The following is a 17,656-nucleotide window of genomic DNA, read 5'->3' on the forward strand; positions in this document are numbered from 1 at the left end:
GCGCTCATCTGTTGACATTTCCGAATGCCTTCCTACAGTTGCTTAATAAAAGCTTTCCACACAAACAAACGTATGCCTACATGTGTCATTAGTATGAGAAAAAAATGAGATTTTAACGGTGTCGGGCTCGGGTCGGGCTCGGACATAAATCTCTTGATGCCTGTTGGGCTCGGGCTGGGCTCGGTCACGGTTCTGTCGGACGCGGGCCGGGTTCGGACAGAAAAATTCGTCCCAATCCGGACTCTAATCCACACACACACACACACACACACACACACACACACACACACACACATACACACAGTTTGATCCAGCTACAGAGAACAGCTTGAACAAGACTTAAATCTTCCAAGGTTTAAACCATGATAAAATAGCCGTAACCCTCCAGAATTTATCTTTATGAATCTTTTCTTGACACTAACGAGGAAATATAACCTACGTATATTCATTGTGACTTTCCTAAGCAATGCAAGACGTAAATATTTCACACAGGTTCTTTAGACTCAGCCACTGAAAATTTGATGGTGACTCTATGCTGCTCGACACCACGTCTGTCACAATGGAGGCAGCATCGCTCATGTATCAGATTTTCATTGTAAAAATACCTGGATTTTTTAAAAGGAGAAGCTTTGTTTAATTGATTTTATGTTCCCACACATCCAAAGGTGGTGGTGTTTCCTACTGCAAAATACATGGTTCACTGCAGTTTATAGTAAACCTGTACATGGCTCTAACACCATTGTCAAGTTTGCAGACGACACTACGGTGATTGGTCTCATCAGCAACAACGATGAGACGGCCTACAGGGAGGAGGTCCAGCACCTATCATCGTGGTGCACTGACAACAACCTGGCTCTCAACACTAAGAAGAACAAAGAGCTCATTGTGGACTTCAGGAAGTCTAAAGCTAGCACACACACCTCCATTCTCATCAACAGGACTGAGGTGGAGTGTGTCACCAGCTTCAAGTTTCTGGGTGTTCACATCTCTGAGGACCACTCTTGGACCCTCAACACCTCTACCCTGATCAAGAAGCCTCACCAGCGTCTCTTCTTTCTGAGGAGACTCAAGGAGGTCCACCTGTCTCCTCAGATCCTGTTGAACTTCTACCGCTGCACCATCGAGAGCATCCTCACCAACTGTGTCACAGTTTGGTATGGCAACTGCTCTGCCCATGACCGGAAAGCACTGCAAAGGGTGGTTAAAACTGCCCAACGCATCACCGGTTCCTCATTCCCCTCCATCGAGGCCATCCAGAGCAAGCGATGCTTGCGTAAGGCGTGCAGCATCATCAAAGACGGTTCTAACCCCAACCACAGCCTGTTCACCCCACTCTCCTCCGGGAACCGTTTCAGGTCTCTCCGCACCCGTATCAGCAGGTTCAGAGGAAGCTTCTTTCCTGCGGCTGTCACCCTACTGATCTCTTGCTCTGCATCCCGGTGACAATTAACCTACTAAGCCCCCCTGGACAATTTGCACTACCCTTCCCCACCCATACTGTCCTATTTATTTATTTATTTACAAATGTACATACTGTAATTACACCTATACATAGCCATATTCTACTGCTTTTCATACTATTCATCCTGTACATACACTTATACATACTACTCTTATAATGTTACCACACTACACATAACAGTACATACTGCACATATCTGTCTATATGGTTCATTCAGAATATCCATATTTATTCTGTTTTATATTATATATATATATTCTGCTAATACACTGCATATATCTATATTATTCTTACTACTAGTATAATGTCACCGCTACTACATTGCACATATCTGTACATGTTGTACATAGTACATTGTTCATATTACACAGCCATATTTATTCTGCTCTTATAACACTGCAATATAGTTCTTGTCCTGCCTATGCACCACCTGTCTATACTTTGTATATCACATTGCACTTTTCTGCTTTTTTGCACTGCTGGTTGGACGCAAACTGCATTTTGTTGTCTTTGTACTTGTACTCTGCACAATGACAATAAAGTTGAAGCTAATCTAATCTAAAATCTAAATGAAGTCCACTTGTAGCAAAGATGCCTCGGAATATACTTTGAGCAGTGAGGAGAAAAATGGGCAAAACGAGCAAATGAGCTGCTAATTATGCACCAGAACCTCTCAAAGTCATTCAATAGGGTCAGGTCAAACAAAACAAAATTTGACCTGATGATGACGTTAGAGGAAAAGCTAAAGCGTAACTCTCGCAAAAATGCAACCTAGGGTCTTTTTGTGAATGTACCCGAGTAAAACTTTCGTTTAAAAGCATATTTAGGACGGAATCGCCACTTTTAAGATTTACCGTATTTTCGTTTTTCGGTCAAATGGCCTTTTGAATGGGAGTGCTAGGGGCACTTTTATGCTAGCCTCAAAATAGCTATTTTTAAAACACTAAGAAGGCTCGACACAACATGAAACTTTGCTCGAAGTATCACCAGGGGCTCTACACCTTAACGAAAGCATTGACAACATTGTTTGTGTACACAGAGTTTACTAAAAAGAAAGGTTTTAACAACTCACTGTAGCTGTTGTTTTTCCGGTCGCCGTCTATCGAGCCAGTCAAAAATAGTTGAGGGAGGAGAGTAAAGATGGAAAGCTCCAAAAGCTTAGTTCCATAAAAATGCACGGATAATTCGTTGTTTTGTCGTTAGTGAAACACAATATTGACCTTGTGGTTGAAAAAGGAGCCTGATATAAGAATGACATTTCCTCCTATGGAGTCCGTTCATTCGCATTTGGAGATCGCCTATTTTTGACTGGGAAAATGGCAGATAGCGTAAATAACAGCTACAGTGAGTTGCTCAAAACCTTTCTTTTTAGTAAACTCTGTGTACACAAACAATGTTGTCAATGCTTTCGTTAAGGTGTAGAGACCCTGGTGATACTTCGAGCAAAGTTTCATGTTGTGTCGATGTTTTGAGGCTAGCATAAAAGTGCCCCTAGCACCCCCATTCAAAAGGCCATTTGACCGAAAAACGAAAATACGATAAATCGTAAAAGAGATTCCGTCCTAATTATGCTGTTAAACGAAAGTTTGACTCGGGTACATTCACAAAAAGACCCTAGGTTGCATTTTGGCGAATATTACGCTTTAAGACATCATAAATAGTTATTCCAATTTAACCTAAGTTTGCACTATCCATCCAAATCAAATTTCATCAGAATCTATCCAATAGTGGTTCATCCTCTGAGAACCTTAAATGTCTGTACAACATTTGGTGTTAATCCGTCAAGTAGATGTTGAAAGGTATGGCTAAAAACCACATTGTGGTTGCAGCATTGTGGTATTTTTTATCATCTGATATTTTTTATTTTTCAAATCTGATTTTCACTATTTTCATAATATTAAAAGAAAATACCAATAAAGTCTTACGAAACTGGAAAAACTTATTCTGGGCAAACTGAAAGCCTGTGTGTTGGCACATGCACAAATTAACTTATGGTTCTGGGCTTTCTACAGGAAGTGTGGTTTCATTGAAGCTACTTTTGGAACTGTGGTTGAACTCCACATAAATAATATACTTCCGCAAGGTTGAACAGGCTTATCTGGATTGGCTGAGTATATATATATATATATATATATATATATATATATATATATATATATATATATATATATATATATACACACTGTATATATATGCCTCAAGTGTGACAACAGAACTAGAGTTACAAAATAGATAGCTGAGAGGACTGATAAGTGCACAATACCACGGGAGTTTGTGAGTGATCCACATCCAGTTACTGTTTGGATACCGAGTTCCTAAGCACTACTTGTTGCTTTACAAGCCCTCATCCCTTTCGCTGTTCATTTGCACATTACACTGCTCTTGAGGCAACAAACAGAAGTGTGCCATTTGTATTTGCATGGTGCTTGACATTTACAAACTGGGAAAGCAATTAGGCCAGAACTAGGGGTCATTAATACAATGAGTAGGCTAGACGTGTTTGCTCTGATAGCGACTGCAATGTGTATTCATGGAGAAATGACAATGATGAAATCCATATTTCTACATACTAACATATCCCCTGAATATCTCACAGAGGAATAAAGATGACAATCTGAATTCCCTGTTCCTTGCGCCTACTCATCTTCTGTTTCGGCGGCCTGAATCTAAGCAGTATAAAGGCCAACTCTTTGAACAGGCGTTTTTCAAGCTGTTTCAAAGGGGGGGGGGGAACAGAACACAGGTTATAGCACTGGATACAAGAAAACATTGACAGAGACTCATAGTGCTCCGTATGAATAAGTGTTGCAGATGCAAATTCAAGGTAAAAGATGCATCACAGTTTAAAAAACAAACACACACATGACTGAGTCAGGGAGTGATACTAAGTGCTGACATGAACAGTTTAACTAATAGAAGGGTAAGTGGAAAGGACTGCAGTCATCATGAGTGAATGATTCAAGTCTACAAACTGCTTTTTTTTTAAAATAAGACCTTTTTGATGAAGTTCCTAGGTTGGGAAGGTTGTTTCTTTGACATTCATGCTAAGTTGTAATTGTTGCAGTCGTCTTTTCAGATGGTTTCGTGTGTGCAAAGGCAGCAGGAGGAGCAACAACAGGCGTATTGCGCATCAAGGCTTTTACTTCGGAAGTAAGCTTAACTTCGTTCAAGGTATACAGTATGGCTAGTGAGTGTAATTTGAACGAGTTATTACTTTAGCCAAAACCTTTCACCGTAGTCCTTGTGACCATAAATAACTTGAGTCATTTCCCCTGGAGAAGTGAAGGCTTTAGACCAATATCCACTTCAAATTAAAGCAACTTTTGTGACAGCAGTTGTGAATATATATTTAAACTACAGTGCTGTATTTTCTTGAGCTTCTGACAGAAATGAATTCATAAATGTGCCACTCAAAAAAAAAAAAAAAACTATGATATTTTCTTTTCCAGGCAATTTATTAAGATTAAAAGTATTTGCAGAAAAGGCCTTTTGATGTTTACTTTAAACATGTTCAAATGCCTCAAAGTGCTTTAAAGGCAGGTTATTTTAATCCTTTATTATTTTATTTATCAATTCATGATTGAAAGAACTTGACTACGAAATATAAGTAATCATTTTCAATTACCATGCAGCATGTGTGGTAATAAAAAATGATTACTTGTGCTAATCAAATACATAATTCAATTCAATTTAGCACAATTTGGAACATCTTCTTTGGTATCTAACAATTCCAGCACTTAGTGTCGAGATCGGGAAGCAGATGGATGTATTACTGTAGACTGTAACAGAAAGTCTATTGGTAGGCAACTACACCACAGCCTTTGTGAATAGATTAGGACTGCCTGATAAAAAATGTCTGGTTTCTTGGGTTGCCTGTGAAAAGCAAAAATAGCCTTATTAACATTGTAAAGATCTGCTCTAAGATCACTTGAGCTCCCTCTGGAAGAAACAGGTAGTCCAGAAAGCTAAGAGAATCATGGGTAAGTCTGGCCATGTTCTTTCTTGTAAATTCTCTTTAATGCCATCAGGGCGGCGCTATCTTGCCCCCCATGTAAAACCAACAGATACTTGAATTCCTTCATTCCTGCTGCCATTAGGCTCTTAAATGCTGTAATAACTGCAACCTGTAACACCCAGAGCTTGTAATTCTGGGTAAGCATAATGCTTTGATTTATGTATTTATTACTTCACTTAAGTTTGATTATGGTTATATAGTTATTTAATTTAGCTTAAATTTGGCAACCTGTGTGTGCTTTGCTGCTCTTGCCCAGGTTACCCATTTGACCTGCTGCTACTGACATGTTGGTTGATTGAATGATTGCGATGGTGTTTATTCTGCTCTGTTTTTTTTTTATGTGACTGGTTGACTGCAAAATTAAATTGCCCTTTAGGGATAAATAAAGTAGTTTGAATTGAATTGAACATTTCCAGTGTCATTTAATGTAATAGCCACAGAGAACACAAATGTTAGTACTCTGCATTTGATACAAGGTTTCCTTTAACTATGCTATTACTACATTTATATTACTGTGTGATTCTAAAAGACGGTTGGGTTTTGTTGGATGATGAGTTTTTCTGTTGCTTAAAATGGTGAATGATTTCAGCAATGGCGCATTGACGAATGGGGGCAACACGCAGAGGTTGTCTGCATGCTACACTGATTATATTGACCACAGCAGGGCTTTCCCTGCCTAACACACCGCTGACTTTCCTCTATATTTTTCTCTCCTGTCTCTCCTTCTCCCAACCAGTCAATGCAGTATTTGTAGTCTTTCCAGTATCCTGCCTTCCCATTACCTATCAGAAGCTAATAATTTATAGCTATCTCTGCAGCATCCATACCATGCCGACTAACCACTGTTTTGTGTTTTTGGCTACTCCATTTTAATAGAGATGTAAGGATTATCCCAGATGGATGAGGGAGATTCAGTGTAAGCTCTAGCTGACAGATCGATAGTTGGCTGATGGCCACAATGGTAGAAAGTCAGCCCACTCAGGGAGGAGAAATACAGCTGGAACATGCTTTTATGAAGATCCATATAGATAAACAACTTCAGGGATGCAGACGATTTCTCGGAAGGTTACACAGGCTCTCTGAGCAGCCAGCATGCATACTTCTATAACTGTGCAACTATACAGTACAACACTGACTGGTAAAGGAAAGAACACTATGTAGCATTGATGTGGGGCCATCATAAAAGCAAAGCACTTCACTAAAGTGATGACTCCCATGGCAAAAGCTAACAGATGTAAAATGGAGCAGTTGCAAGCAAAGAGTGACTTGCAGATGAGAGTCATCAATACAAAACATGTATGACAGCTCTTATAAAAACCGTAAGAGAACAGCTTGTCACTTTGTTGAGAAATATTTTTTTCTTATTTGAAAGTTTCTTTTGTGCACCATGTACTTTCTGGGTGCATAGCACACATATTAAAAGTCATGTGCAAGTATGTTATTAGGTTTCAAGTTTCAGGAGAAGAGGAGAGTCACAACCCAATAATTGGTCGATTGGCCTGCAAGCATGAAGCCAGAAGTGGGGAATAACAAACATCTATGAGGATTTGACCATTTTTAGCAAATAGTTATAGATTTGACAGAAAACGCTCTTCTCTTTGAGGGAGCTCTTAAAGAATATGAGCAGCAAGGAAGGTTTTGCTGGGAGAACTAATTCCCCCCCCTTAAAAACACATACATGGAAATTAAATCTTAGTTAAATTGACAAATAGCACATAAATACTATGCTGCCATTTGCATGTATCGCATGAGAGAATTAGCAGAGTTTGAAAAAAAGGGTAGGTCTGACAATGTGAAACTAGTCAGCTGGTAGCCAAGAAGCTGACAAATGAGCCACTGATAGTGAAGCATGAATGAATCCGATGCTTATCAGCTAATGCAAGCACAAGTTCAGTGCTCTGCCTGAACGAACTCTATGCTCCATATACTACAAATATCCACCAGGACTACTGAAGGGAACTTCGCTGGAATCTCACTGAAATTTAAAAGAGATTTAAAACACCAATTGGCAGGTTAATTGTAAAGTTCTGGACTTACAGTGTTAAAATAATTTTCATGATCCTTTACGTATATCCCCTGATATTCCTCCCAGCACTGTGTCACAGTTGCTAAACTGCATATCATGAATATACAGTATGTGATGTAAACCAGTGATTCAGAAAAGAGCTGCCCTTGCCAACTCTAAATTGCCTTAAATAAACCGGGGGAATACCAGAGTGATTGAGAGTATGGGGAGATGTGACATTAATAGACCTTAAGATGTTGACCTGGAAAGAGATAGAGGGACAAATCAGTTGATCAGCTGTGTTGTGTGTTTATGATTTATTGTTCAGAGAGGCATAATCCCCGCAGATAAAGCCAAACACATGAGGGGGGACTCCTTGTCTATGGGTGGGTGACTCACTGCTTTGATGCTAAACTCTTCTTTCCACTGGAACATCCCAAACTATGACTCTATTGAGCCCTCTGAACGGACATGATTCTGGCAAATAACAATATTCAGAAACAAAAAATAGCCGGTGCAACACAGATGTCTTCTTGACATAGAAGACATCTGTGTTGCACCGGCTATTTTTTGTTACTTTATACCATTTTTGTCCTGCCTTGGTTGCACCGGATTGTTGTGGTCTGCAGAAGCGCAGAGAACTTTCTCTTTTTTATAACAATATTCAGATTTTCCAACCTGTACGTTTTTTTAACAAGCCAAGAGTCCATCCATTAGAAAGTCATTAATAACCACAGTGATATTAAATGGTTTGAGGACTCGACCGTCTATTTTTAGCTACTCTTGGCCCTGACCAATAGTTTACCAGTTCAGCTTTCACGCCTACCTCCGACCTTGTTGTTTATTAATGCATGAAGCTGCTCTTCCTCTAGCCCGTATGACCGCCACCCTTCCTGACACTAATACTGCAATAAAGGCAAGAGAGAGCACCACTTTGGAATAATGAGGCTCCCCCCACCTCAACTCTGAGCCTGACAATGCATCGGAGGTGAAATCATCTTAGTAATTACTATAGGTACTGTAGATCTGTGGGAATGTGGGAATTTCATGGTGGGCACCCTTCTCTGCTTCTGTTAGACTACTGTTATGTTTAAGTGGTTAAAGACTTAAACAGGATTTTTTTGGTTTATGTCAAAAAACATTAAAGTAGGTTTAAATGCATAAATAATGATACAAAAGATGCCTGTTTTCTATAAAGGTAGGTGCCACTTCTGTTAAGCAGAATTTCAGCTATTTCGTATTTTCTCTTAGAGACTAACAGTGACTCTTTTTCACATTCGTGAGAAGATGAAAATCAAGACAATGTTCAAAAAATGAATGCATTTCCTTGTTGAAACAGTTGTTGCAAATGTTTTTAATTTTCTTACATTTGTTTTATGTATTTTGTCAAACGTGATAATATCAGTTAGACGACTTGTGAAAGAGATCATTTTCATTCATGGTGCATTTGCCATCAACACCAATAAAACATGTTCACACAAAGCCATCTGTTGGGCAACGATGCTGCATGTAGCCTAAACACAGACACACACACACACACACACACACACACACACACATACACACATACACACACACACACACACACACACACACACACATACACACACACACACACACACACACACACACACACATATACACACACACACACACACACACACACACACACACACACACACACACACACACACACACACACACACACACACACACACACACACACACACACACTTGTGTGCTTGTACATACTTAAAGAGATGTCACAATTCTATTGTTGTATTTAAGCTCTCCATGTATAAGCTAGAATAACCTTTGTCATATATATTTACATTCTCTCTTTTTTTATTTTTTTACATTTCAGCCCTGGTCACACCAAAATGAGTAATAGCAAAGTTCATCAAAGCATTCTCTAACCGATGTTAAAGGGATACTTCACTGATTAGCATTAAGCTTTTGTATCAGTAGAAACCCGGTAGTATTTTTCAAATGACCTTCCCTACCTCATATCCCCCCTGAGATGAGAGTTCTCTGTATTGTAGGTCTGGAAAAAAGCATTTTTGCCCAGAGGCTATGAACTACAGCCAGCTAGTTCTGCATGTTTTCAACCCGCCTATAGGGGGTGGGACTGTCACTACCGATGCAAGTCGAGTGTCAGCCATCTTGAGCTACGCTAAACAGGCTCTCTCTTTTCAGCAGCTAACTTTTACAACAATCATATGCATTCAAACTACCGCACATGTGTACCATGTGCTACGGAGACCAGCACCTCAGCCTGCGGTGTCGCTCGATGCCGTTAGCCGGGGAAAGGGACCTCGGGCTAGGTGAAAAGATAACGCTAGCCAGCCACCTGTCCCATCCATCCGGCTTGCAAGTGTCCACTCATTAGACAACAAACTGGACTACATCCAACTTCAACGAAACTCCCAACGCGAGTTTAGAGACTGCTGTGTTTTTGTTTTTGTGGAAACATGGCTGAACAACAGTGTACTGGACTCCGCTATCTAGCTACCAGGCCTGCTAGTAGGGCTGGGCGATATGGCCTAAAAATAAAATCCATTAAAGTCAATGTGTGTATTTTCACTGACATCGGAACAGCTGCGCTCCGTCCCAGCTCCGGCGATCCGCAGCCCTCCGGAGGAGATACGCAGAGCTTCTATTTTTGCCAGACGCCAGAGAGCTCCGCAGCAAATCAGCACAATTCAGATTGTGCGGGACAGGAAGTCGAGCACAGAAACAAAATAAAACATCCAGTTAATTTTCAAAATAAAACACACCGTGCTCATCATATTTCCCTGCACTACACCTTGAAAACACAGCACAGAGTTGTTTCCCCTCTACTCCTCTGGATGGAAACAAACTGTTGTTGGTTTTGTGGTTCTATTCTACGTGAATTTGTGAGATCTCATGGGTCCTCGTGACTACAGCTGTCAGTCCGCGTTCCGCAACAAATCCGGACCTTGTGGGTATTGAAGGACGGCGGAGCAAGGAGCCGACACGCAGCGGAGCCGATCCGCAGCTGTACCGCAGTTGGTGGAAATGAGGGGTAATGCCTGTTTCGTATGTCGTTTTTATATAATGTCGTTTTTATATATTTAAAATGTGTAACACTACTTGAGCCACAGTGAAACGTTTCGTGTATATGGTTGAAATGACAATAAAACACACTTGACTTGACTGCCTCTCTATAACCAATTTCACTGTCTAAGAGTCAATTTAATACATATTCATCCTTCCAGCGGTGAAATATCCCTTTAACTCATAACATGCTAGCCAGCCGGGAAGATGCCGGGGCTTGTGTCAATAAGTTCAGTTTAATAAAGATATACGATTGTACCATCGGCTCTTGTTTCCTAACTGTCTGCAGACCATGTCTCTTTTGTGGAGCAGTTTATATTCCAGCAGAGCATGTGTATGTTGCATATGGTGCAACACAGCTAACAAACTAAACTAGCTTCCCCTGTTTTGGAATGTTCTCCGGTCCCTAAAAGGTCAGCACTGTCAAGACTGTATGCTATTGGTCAATGGCACAAATTTTTAAGTCAATGTTCACCAACGTTGAACATGAAACGAAACATTAGTGCAGATTTCCTTTGCTGCAATTGAAGCTAATTGATTTCTCTGCTTATGCTTGTGTGACCGGGCGATTGAGAGGCTGACCTATTAACTATAAAAATATAAAAGATCCATATGTAGATAGAGAATATGTAACCTGCATGTCCATAAACCTCAAATTGGTCTTTTTTAAATATAGTAATATACAGCGATCTCACACTGAAAGGTCATTTTAATAGCATGTGGAACTGAATTCTCCACCCATGAAATGCCATGTCTTTGCAAGACACCTCGAGATGAAAGCAAAGAAGCAAAGGGCATACATGGTAGTGTACAGAATAAGCCGCTCTTTTTTTATTCTTCCCTACACGTGCACTTTCATTTTCATACTGATGCAAACTAAGGGAGCCCTTACATCAAGCTCCCACCAAGCTTTCATACTTTCTGAATTGGGCACTACAGGAAAGAAATGCCCTCAGTCTTCTCTGTTCATATCACTGATGATATAGCCTCTAACAAGTGAATCTGAAGCCACTGCAGTGCTCCAGATTGGTCCTTTCAAGGATTTCATTTCTAAAAAGGACCACTCAAGTGATGTGGTAAGTCAATTTGACAATCATGAAAGGTAGCACTAACAAGTGCAGACTCCTGATAAAGAAAACCTGCAGTGAGAGACTCCAGTGAAGGGAGGAAATGGGGAACTGGCTCTAAAGAAAACCAGCCGACCATGAAATGCCCAAACTTTACACTTGAGAGATGACAGGAGACTGTATTAGCAGGACAGGAAAACAACAACAACAAAATCAACACTAGGGAGTTGCATTCTTTGGCACCATCATTTCATCATGTGAATCTAACACTTCCTTGTTTGCTTTTTGGGGATTTAATATCAGTCCCTACAGAATAATTTAGATTTTTTTTATGCTTCTCCTCATTTGAATTTGTCCGTTTTTGTATGAAGACTTATATTACAGTTATCTAGACACTACCACAATTTGTGTTTCCGCTACCTTCTACAATAAGCGGGGTGAATTTCTCTCCCCTTATTATATTTCAGAAGAAATGTCTGATCCAAGGAGCAGTCTGGAGGAGAAATTAGCTGGGAGTTTATTGGCTTGGATACAAAAGGAGCAGATTAAAAAAGGGATGAGATGATTGAACTTCCGTTTATTCCATGGTGTGTCTTTTGTGCCAGGCTGCACAGTCCCTTTGATGCTATCGCTGTCATTTGAGCCGCATGTGAGTGCCTCACACAAAAGAATATGATGCACTACCAAAGGCCTTGAATGAAGTTTCCATTTATTTTCTAAAAGAGTGGCACTCTCCTTTTGATTCACCTCATCTGGTAATAAATTGAGTCTCACTCATTATCAAAGCACGTCATCACAGTAAAAGCCTTAGTGATGTATTATTGTGAAAGAATAACAACTGACCAAGGGACTTCTAGTTAATAAAAATGACCTGGCTTCTGGGAAATGAGGCCATATTGAGAAGGAATACTAAGGTTGTTGTCTTGCAGATTTTCCCTATATACTGTGCATCCCACCAACTCCAAAGCAACATGTTCTTCTGCATTAATATAACCGTCAAAGTAGTTTCTGAAAATGTGAGTGCACAATAATCAAATACCCTTAATGGGCAGAAAAGGTTGACTGTCAGATTCTGGCTTGCGAAGGAACAGAGTGATAATGGGAGGAATGGTTGTACCTTGCTTACAGAGGCACATAGAAAATGCAGAAAGAAGGGGGAGGAGGATGAAGAACATCTTACATCTTACAAGGCAGCCATTACCGGAGTAATTCACACACTAAGGAGCAAAAGGAGACCTTTGAGTGGGTGGCTGGATAGTTGAGGTCTGATCATAACCTCCATTAGCACAGCAATAAGCTGCAAATGGAGCAGGAGAGCTGTGTGTAGAGAGGAGCCGGGTAAACTGAGATGAAGGAACACATCGCCCCGATAGGGCTCAATGAGACCCACTTCACAGCATTAGTGCATGGACTAAACATGTCCAGTGGACAAAAGAACTAAAAGCATCATGATGAAGGTCTCTGAAGTAACATAGTCAGAATTACAAACAGTGCTGCAAAAAGGGGGCTTTACTTTAGCTTGAATGCCAATTAGCAGGAGCATTTATTGGCTATAAAGTATGTCTGGCAATCAACACTTGAATGTGAACTTTCATGGCAACAATTGTCAACTTACTACAGAACTTCCAGGCATCAAAAACCCTTCACAATTATTGAATGTGACAAGTGGAGAAGCATGGTAAACTAGAAAATCATATGCTAAACACAGACAATCTGTTTGGACGAGTCATTACAAGTTGAAACTAACCAACAGAGATACGAAAGGTCAACAGTATGTAGAGGGGGCCAAATATTGCTAATAGGCATGTGACATGATTTAACCTAGCCGTGTGCTAGTTTTTTGAATAGGGAGTTAATTACTTTTGGCTAATGGTCCTTTATTGTGTCTGCCCTCTATATTATGTATGCGTACCATACTTGGAATTTTGTATAGACAGATGTATGGCTTATACAGCTGTAACTATTTATTTATCTGCAATAATTCTGTAGAGGAACCACTGAACCATTATCTATATTGTCTATATGTATGTATAACCAATATTATCCCTTATTCTCTCGTTTTAGATTTGATCTAAAACTCTTTTTAAATTCTTTCTCAAATGTATCCTCATGCTTTATTTGCAGTTTTGTAAATTTTAGTGTTCTCTGAATATTGTCTTTTTGCCTTTTATTGTCATAAGTAAGTTAAATAATAAAACAACATATTGCTTAAAGTGATTACATCTATTAAAGTTTGGTATGACAATCAAAATAATAGTTTGAAGCTTTACATTTCCAGATATGCTGCTCGGTCAAACGTGTTTGAGTGTGTGTCTACAAGGGAAAAAAAGATTGCATGCAATCAACAAATCATGCAAATGACACCTTATTGTGTGGTATGCAGTATAGTGCACCCATAGAATATATTAAATTATAATCCCTACTGTGCCATTCCTTAACAAGATCCATAGGATTCTAGGTCAATTTTAGGGAATTTTATTTCCTGGCTTAAGTCAAGCAGTGATTAAGTATTAGAGAATTCCACTGGAATACCAGTGCATTGTACTGTAAGAGAAGTAGGCCCTCTAAACCTCCAAGGTAATAAATGAAGAATAAAATGGCAATCCCTTCTCTGCGCTCTGAGGATTAGGAACAGGAGGACAAGAGACACTGATTCTGATGGATACTCCTGTCTGGGAGAGGAGCAGCACTCCCAATGTTCTTCCTGCTGATTGATTTGAATGACTGAGAGAGGACAGAGTGGAGGAGTGAGACTAGAAGCACTATCTTTGGTCTTATCACCCCCTTGGCTGTCTAGCCCGCAGAAGCCTGGTTAGTCAATAACAGTGGGTGACAACAAAGTGAAAAAGAATGGCTGCTCAGTTGTCCTAACTCTGGTCAAAAAAAGATATGCATTTAAGATACTTTAAGGTATCATTTACATCATGCTAAACATATTTGTCACATCATATCTCTGCCAATAGCATATTTTTTAACAAATTCTTATAGACTAACAGACCAAAAGATTTAACTGTGTAATATACTGTGCAGTAGCATGACAGCAGATCCCATGTGAGAGAGCGAAATACATGTCAACTAATATAAATGTTTTTTTTTTCATATGGAATGAAAACTCTAGGGGCATTCAACCTGATTAATACAAAACTGCATGCATGAATGTATGCTTAAAGGGATTCCTAACCTTCAGTGAAATGCCATTATCCTGTTGTAAATGTGGTAAATATCTGAGACATATTCAGGACCCCTTATTGGGAATATGTGTCTTGCTTTCTGTGAAAATTGATGAATTTACCTAGATAGACACACATATACTGTATATTTGAATGCCTATTTTTTAATATGTAAAACACACATAGTGCAGATACAAACATGACTGAAATCAGAACACATATTCAGCATAATGCATTTAACTTGTGTGTAATGCAGGTTTTTGTTAGCCTGGATGCCAGCCGAACTTAGCCCCGCCCACAACATTCGAGGTCGGGAAGTTCGTCACATTCTGACTAGAATCTGAGTATGACCATGTCAGGCTAGGTTTTTGTATGCCCTTATATTTAAACATAATCAAGTACATTTTCAAGACATGCTCAAAATTTTTTACAATAGAATAGAATAGCCTGCTTACTGATGTGTACAGATGGCCCTCCCCGTTCATGGCGATGTATAACCCTGTCTTCACGGACTGAATTGCGACAACTCTGAGGCCCACAGGAATAAGGTTGAACAAAGCTGAAAAACACACGTGAACAGGCAAACACACACGTACATAAAAATATCACCAGATATCATTACCATGGACAGACCTTAACCATTAATAGAACACACTGAAACATTATCGTGTAATTCATCATCCAAATGCAAGCTGCCTATCATTAATGCATCACAAAGCATAGATAATACAATTGCTAGCTGCTGCATTTAGGTAATCTCTGAAGATGAATTGCAGCATGGCTGGTGAACGTGACTAGCCTAGCATAGCCGCGGCCACGCAGATCTACCTGAGAAGTAGCTGTAATTGGGGCCACCACTGGTGCGTGGCAGATCTAATAGGCCTTTTGTTGTTGTAGCAGACTCCCTGGGCCTGGTAGGTTAATACATAATGTTTGTACTGGTGAGAAAAAACAGGTCGGGCCTAGCTGTGACATAATTGTGTGTATATTGAAGACTTAAAAAGTACATAATGACCTCTGCTGACCCTATAAGTAATTGGTATTGGCAGGTTTAGAGGTTCGGAAAAGGCAGATAGTACAACCATTGGTCTTTGATGGATTTTGGCCAATTTCAAAAACGTAAAATTAAATGTGGAGCATTCAGGGCGCTTGATTCAATCTTATTGATTTAATAACATGATGCATCTCTTGTGCATAATTGCCCTCTTTGTCTATTCAGACTATCAGATGTGACATGTGCCACATCTCATGCTGACAGCAGTAGGTGACACAATGTAGAGTGTCAGGCTAACGTTAGCACCAAGCACTGGAATCAAATTAACCACCTAGCCTGGAGCGCTAGAGGAGCAGTGCCAGAACAAGCTAATAATACTCTTTTCTCCCTGTTAAGCCTACTGTTTCCTGGTCCACTTTTCCTCTCAGAGAGGAGGGTAAATCTGTGTGATACTATAGCTGGCATTTAAGAAGACATTTTTGCCCCCAAGGCTGAAAAATAAGGTAAGGTATTGGCCTAAAAGTTAACAAAGCGTGACTGAACGGTCTCTGGTTTATTTCCTGCACCTGAGGGATACATCTAGAACAGGAAGTGAGTAAGGCAATTCCTGAAGGAACCTATTACCAGTACCAGTAACTTGATAATTTGATGGAGAAGGCCAACAGTCACTGTCAAGGTACTCACAGGAATTACTGCTGTCATCCTTGGTCCCATCAAGAGAGCCATCTGGGTTCATTTGCAAGTAGTATCCCTGCCTGCAATATAACCTGGTCACTATACCCTTAAGCTGGGGATCTGCAGGAGAGAAAGAGGGAGAAAGAACACAGAGAAAACATTAGCAATCAGCAAAAAGATAAAACGCTTGTTATAGGGACTGCTACAGCCAACCAAATCAGCAGTGGGGCAAAAAGTGGGTATGCACTATATTTGGTGCATAGGGGCACAGCACCATGGGTGGCGCCAAAGCGATGGTTAAATATGTAGCTGCTGTTGTGCGTTTCTAAATCATTTCTGCATTTCCTCAATGTTATTATATCACATTTTAGAGGACTAACAGGCTAGAGTAGGCACCCTGTCTCATAAGATTCCATCATAGAATGTTGACATAGAAGAGGGAGGACGGGCGCTGTGAGCGCTGAGTGAGCAGGTACGAGCGTACGAGTAGTAAGTTGCTGTCTATGGAAAAAGAGCAAAGCAAAACAGCTGTTGGGGAAAAAATAGAAAAAGAAAGAGGGAAAAGGAGATGACATGTCAAGGGATGTGACAGCAGTTAAATAAGTGGATGGAGAGAGGCAACAGGTTGGAGGCTTGCAAATATCCATGTTAACAGACTAGCTAGCATTTGCTAACGCTTGGAATGTAGCAGCCAAATGGGGGTTTACGGCTAGCTTACAATATGCAAAACCTGGGTTGCTGAGCTGAAAACTGATAAATATAAGGTAGCATGTACAATAAATGACAATAATCTGGAAAACATAACTAATGCTAGAACTCTGGTTTACCATGGAATTATGCATAGATTTGCTACCAAACTTGGAGACTTGCAAATATCCATGTTAACAGACTGGCTGGTGTTTGCTAACTTGATGCAAACCAATGTTGCTGATAGCTACATTTAGATTTTGGTTAAACCCTATGGTACCAATCCCATGCATGACATATCTCAATTGTATTAAGGTCAAATTACAACTGGTAAATATAAGGTAGCATGCACAATAAATTACAAGAAGAAAAATAAATAAATGTGAAAAAATATATAAATATTTAAAATACAAAATGTGAATGTAATTTCAACAGCAGCACAACCTTACTGCATAATAGTTGTCCTATCTGATGCCATCACTAGGCTGATTTAAGAATTGAAT

General features: G+C 39.9%; 1 protein-coding gene across 4 annotated transcripts in view; it reads right to left on the bottom strand.

Moving 5' to 3' along the window:
• fgf14 (fibroblast growth factor 14) overlaps nt 1-17,656 on the bottom strand; it is a 104,429-nt gene that overhangs the window by 16,473 nt on the left and 70,300 nt on the right. For 3 of the 4 annotated variants that reach the window (XM_078262841.1, XM_078262844.1, XM_078262842.1), the window contains exons 2-3: nt 16,476-16,586; nt 15,253-15,356 (exon numbers count right to left, since the gene is read on the bottom strand). In XM_078262841.1, coding sequence (XP_078118967.1) covers nt 15,253-15,356; nt 16,476-16,586 — 215 coding nt within the window. The remainder of the gene's footprint in view (nt 1-15,252; nt 15,357-16,475; nt 16,587-17,656) is intronic. The other variant, XM_078262843.1, reaches the window with a different exon arrangement.

This window comes from Sander vitreus, chromosome 11, assembly GCF_031162955.1.
Source record: "Sander vitreus isolate 19-12246 chromosome 11, sanVit1, whole genome shotgun sequence".
Classification (NCBI taxonomy): Eukaryota; Metazoa; Chordata; class Actinopteri; order Perciformes; family Percidae; genus Sander; species Sander vitreus.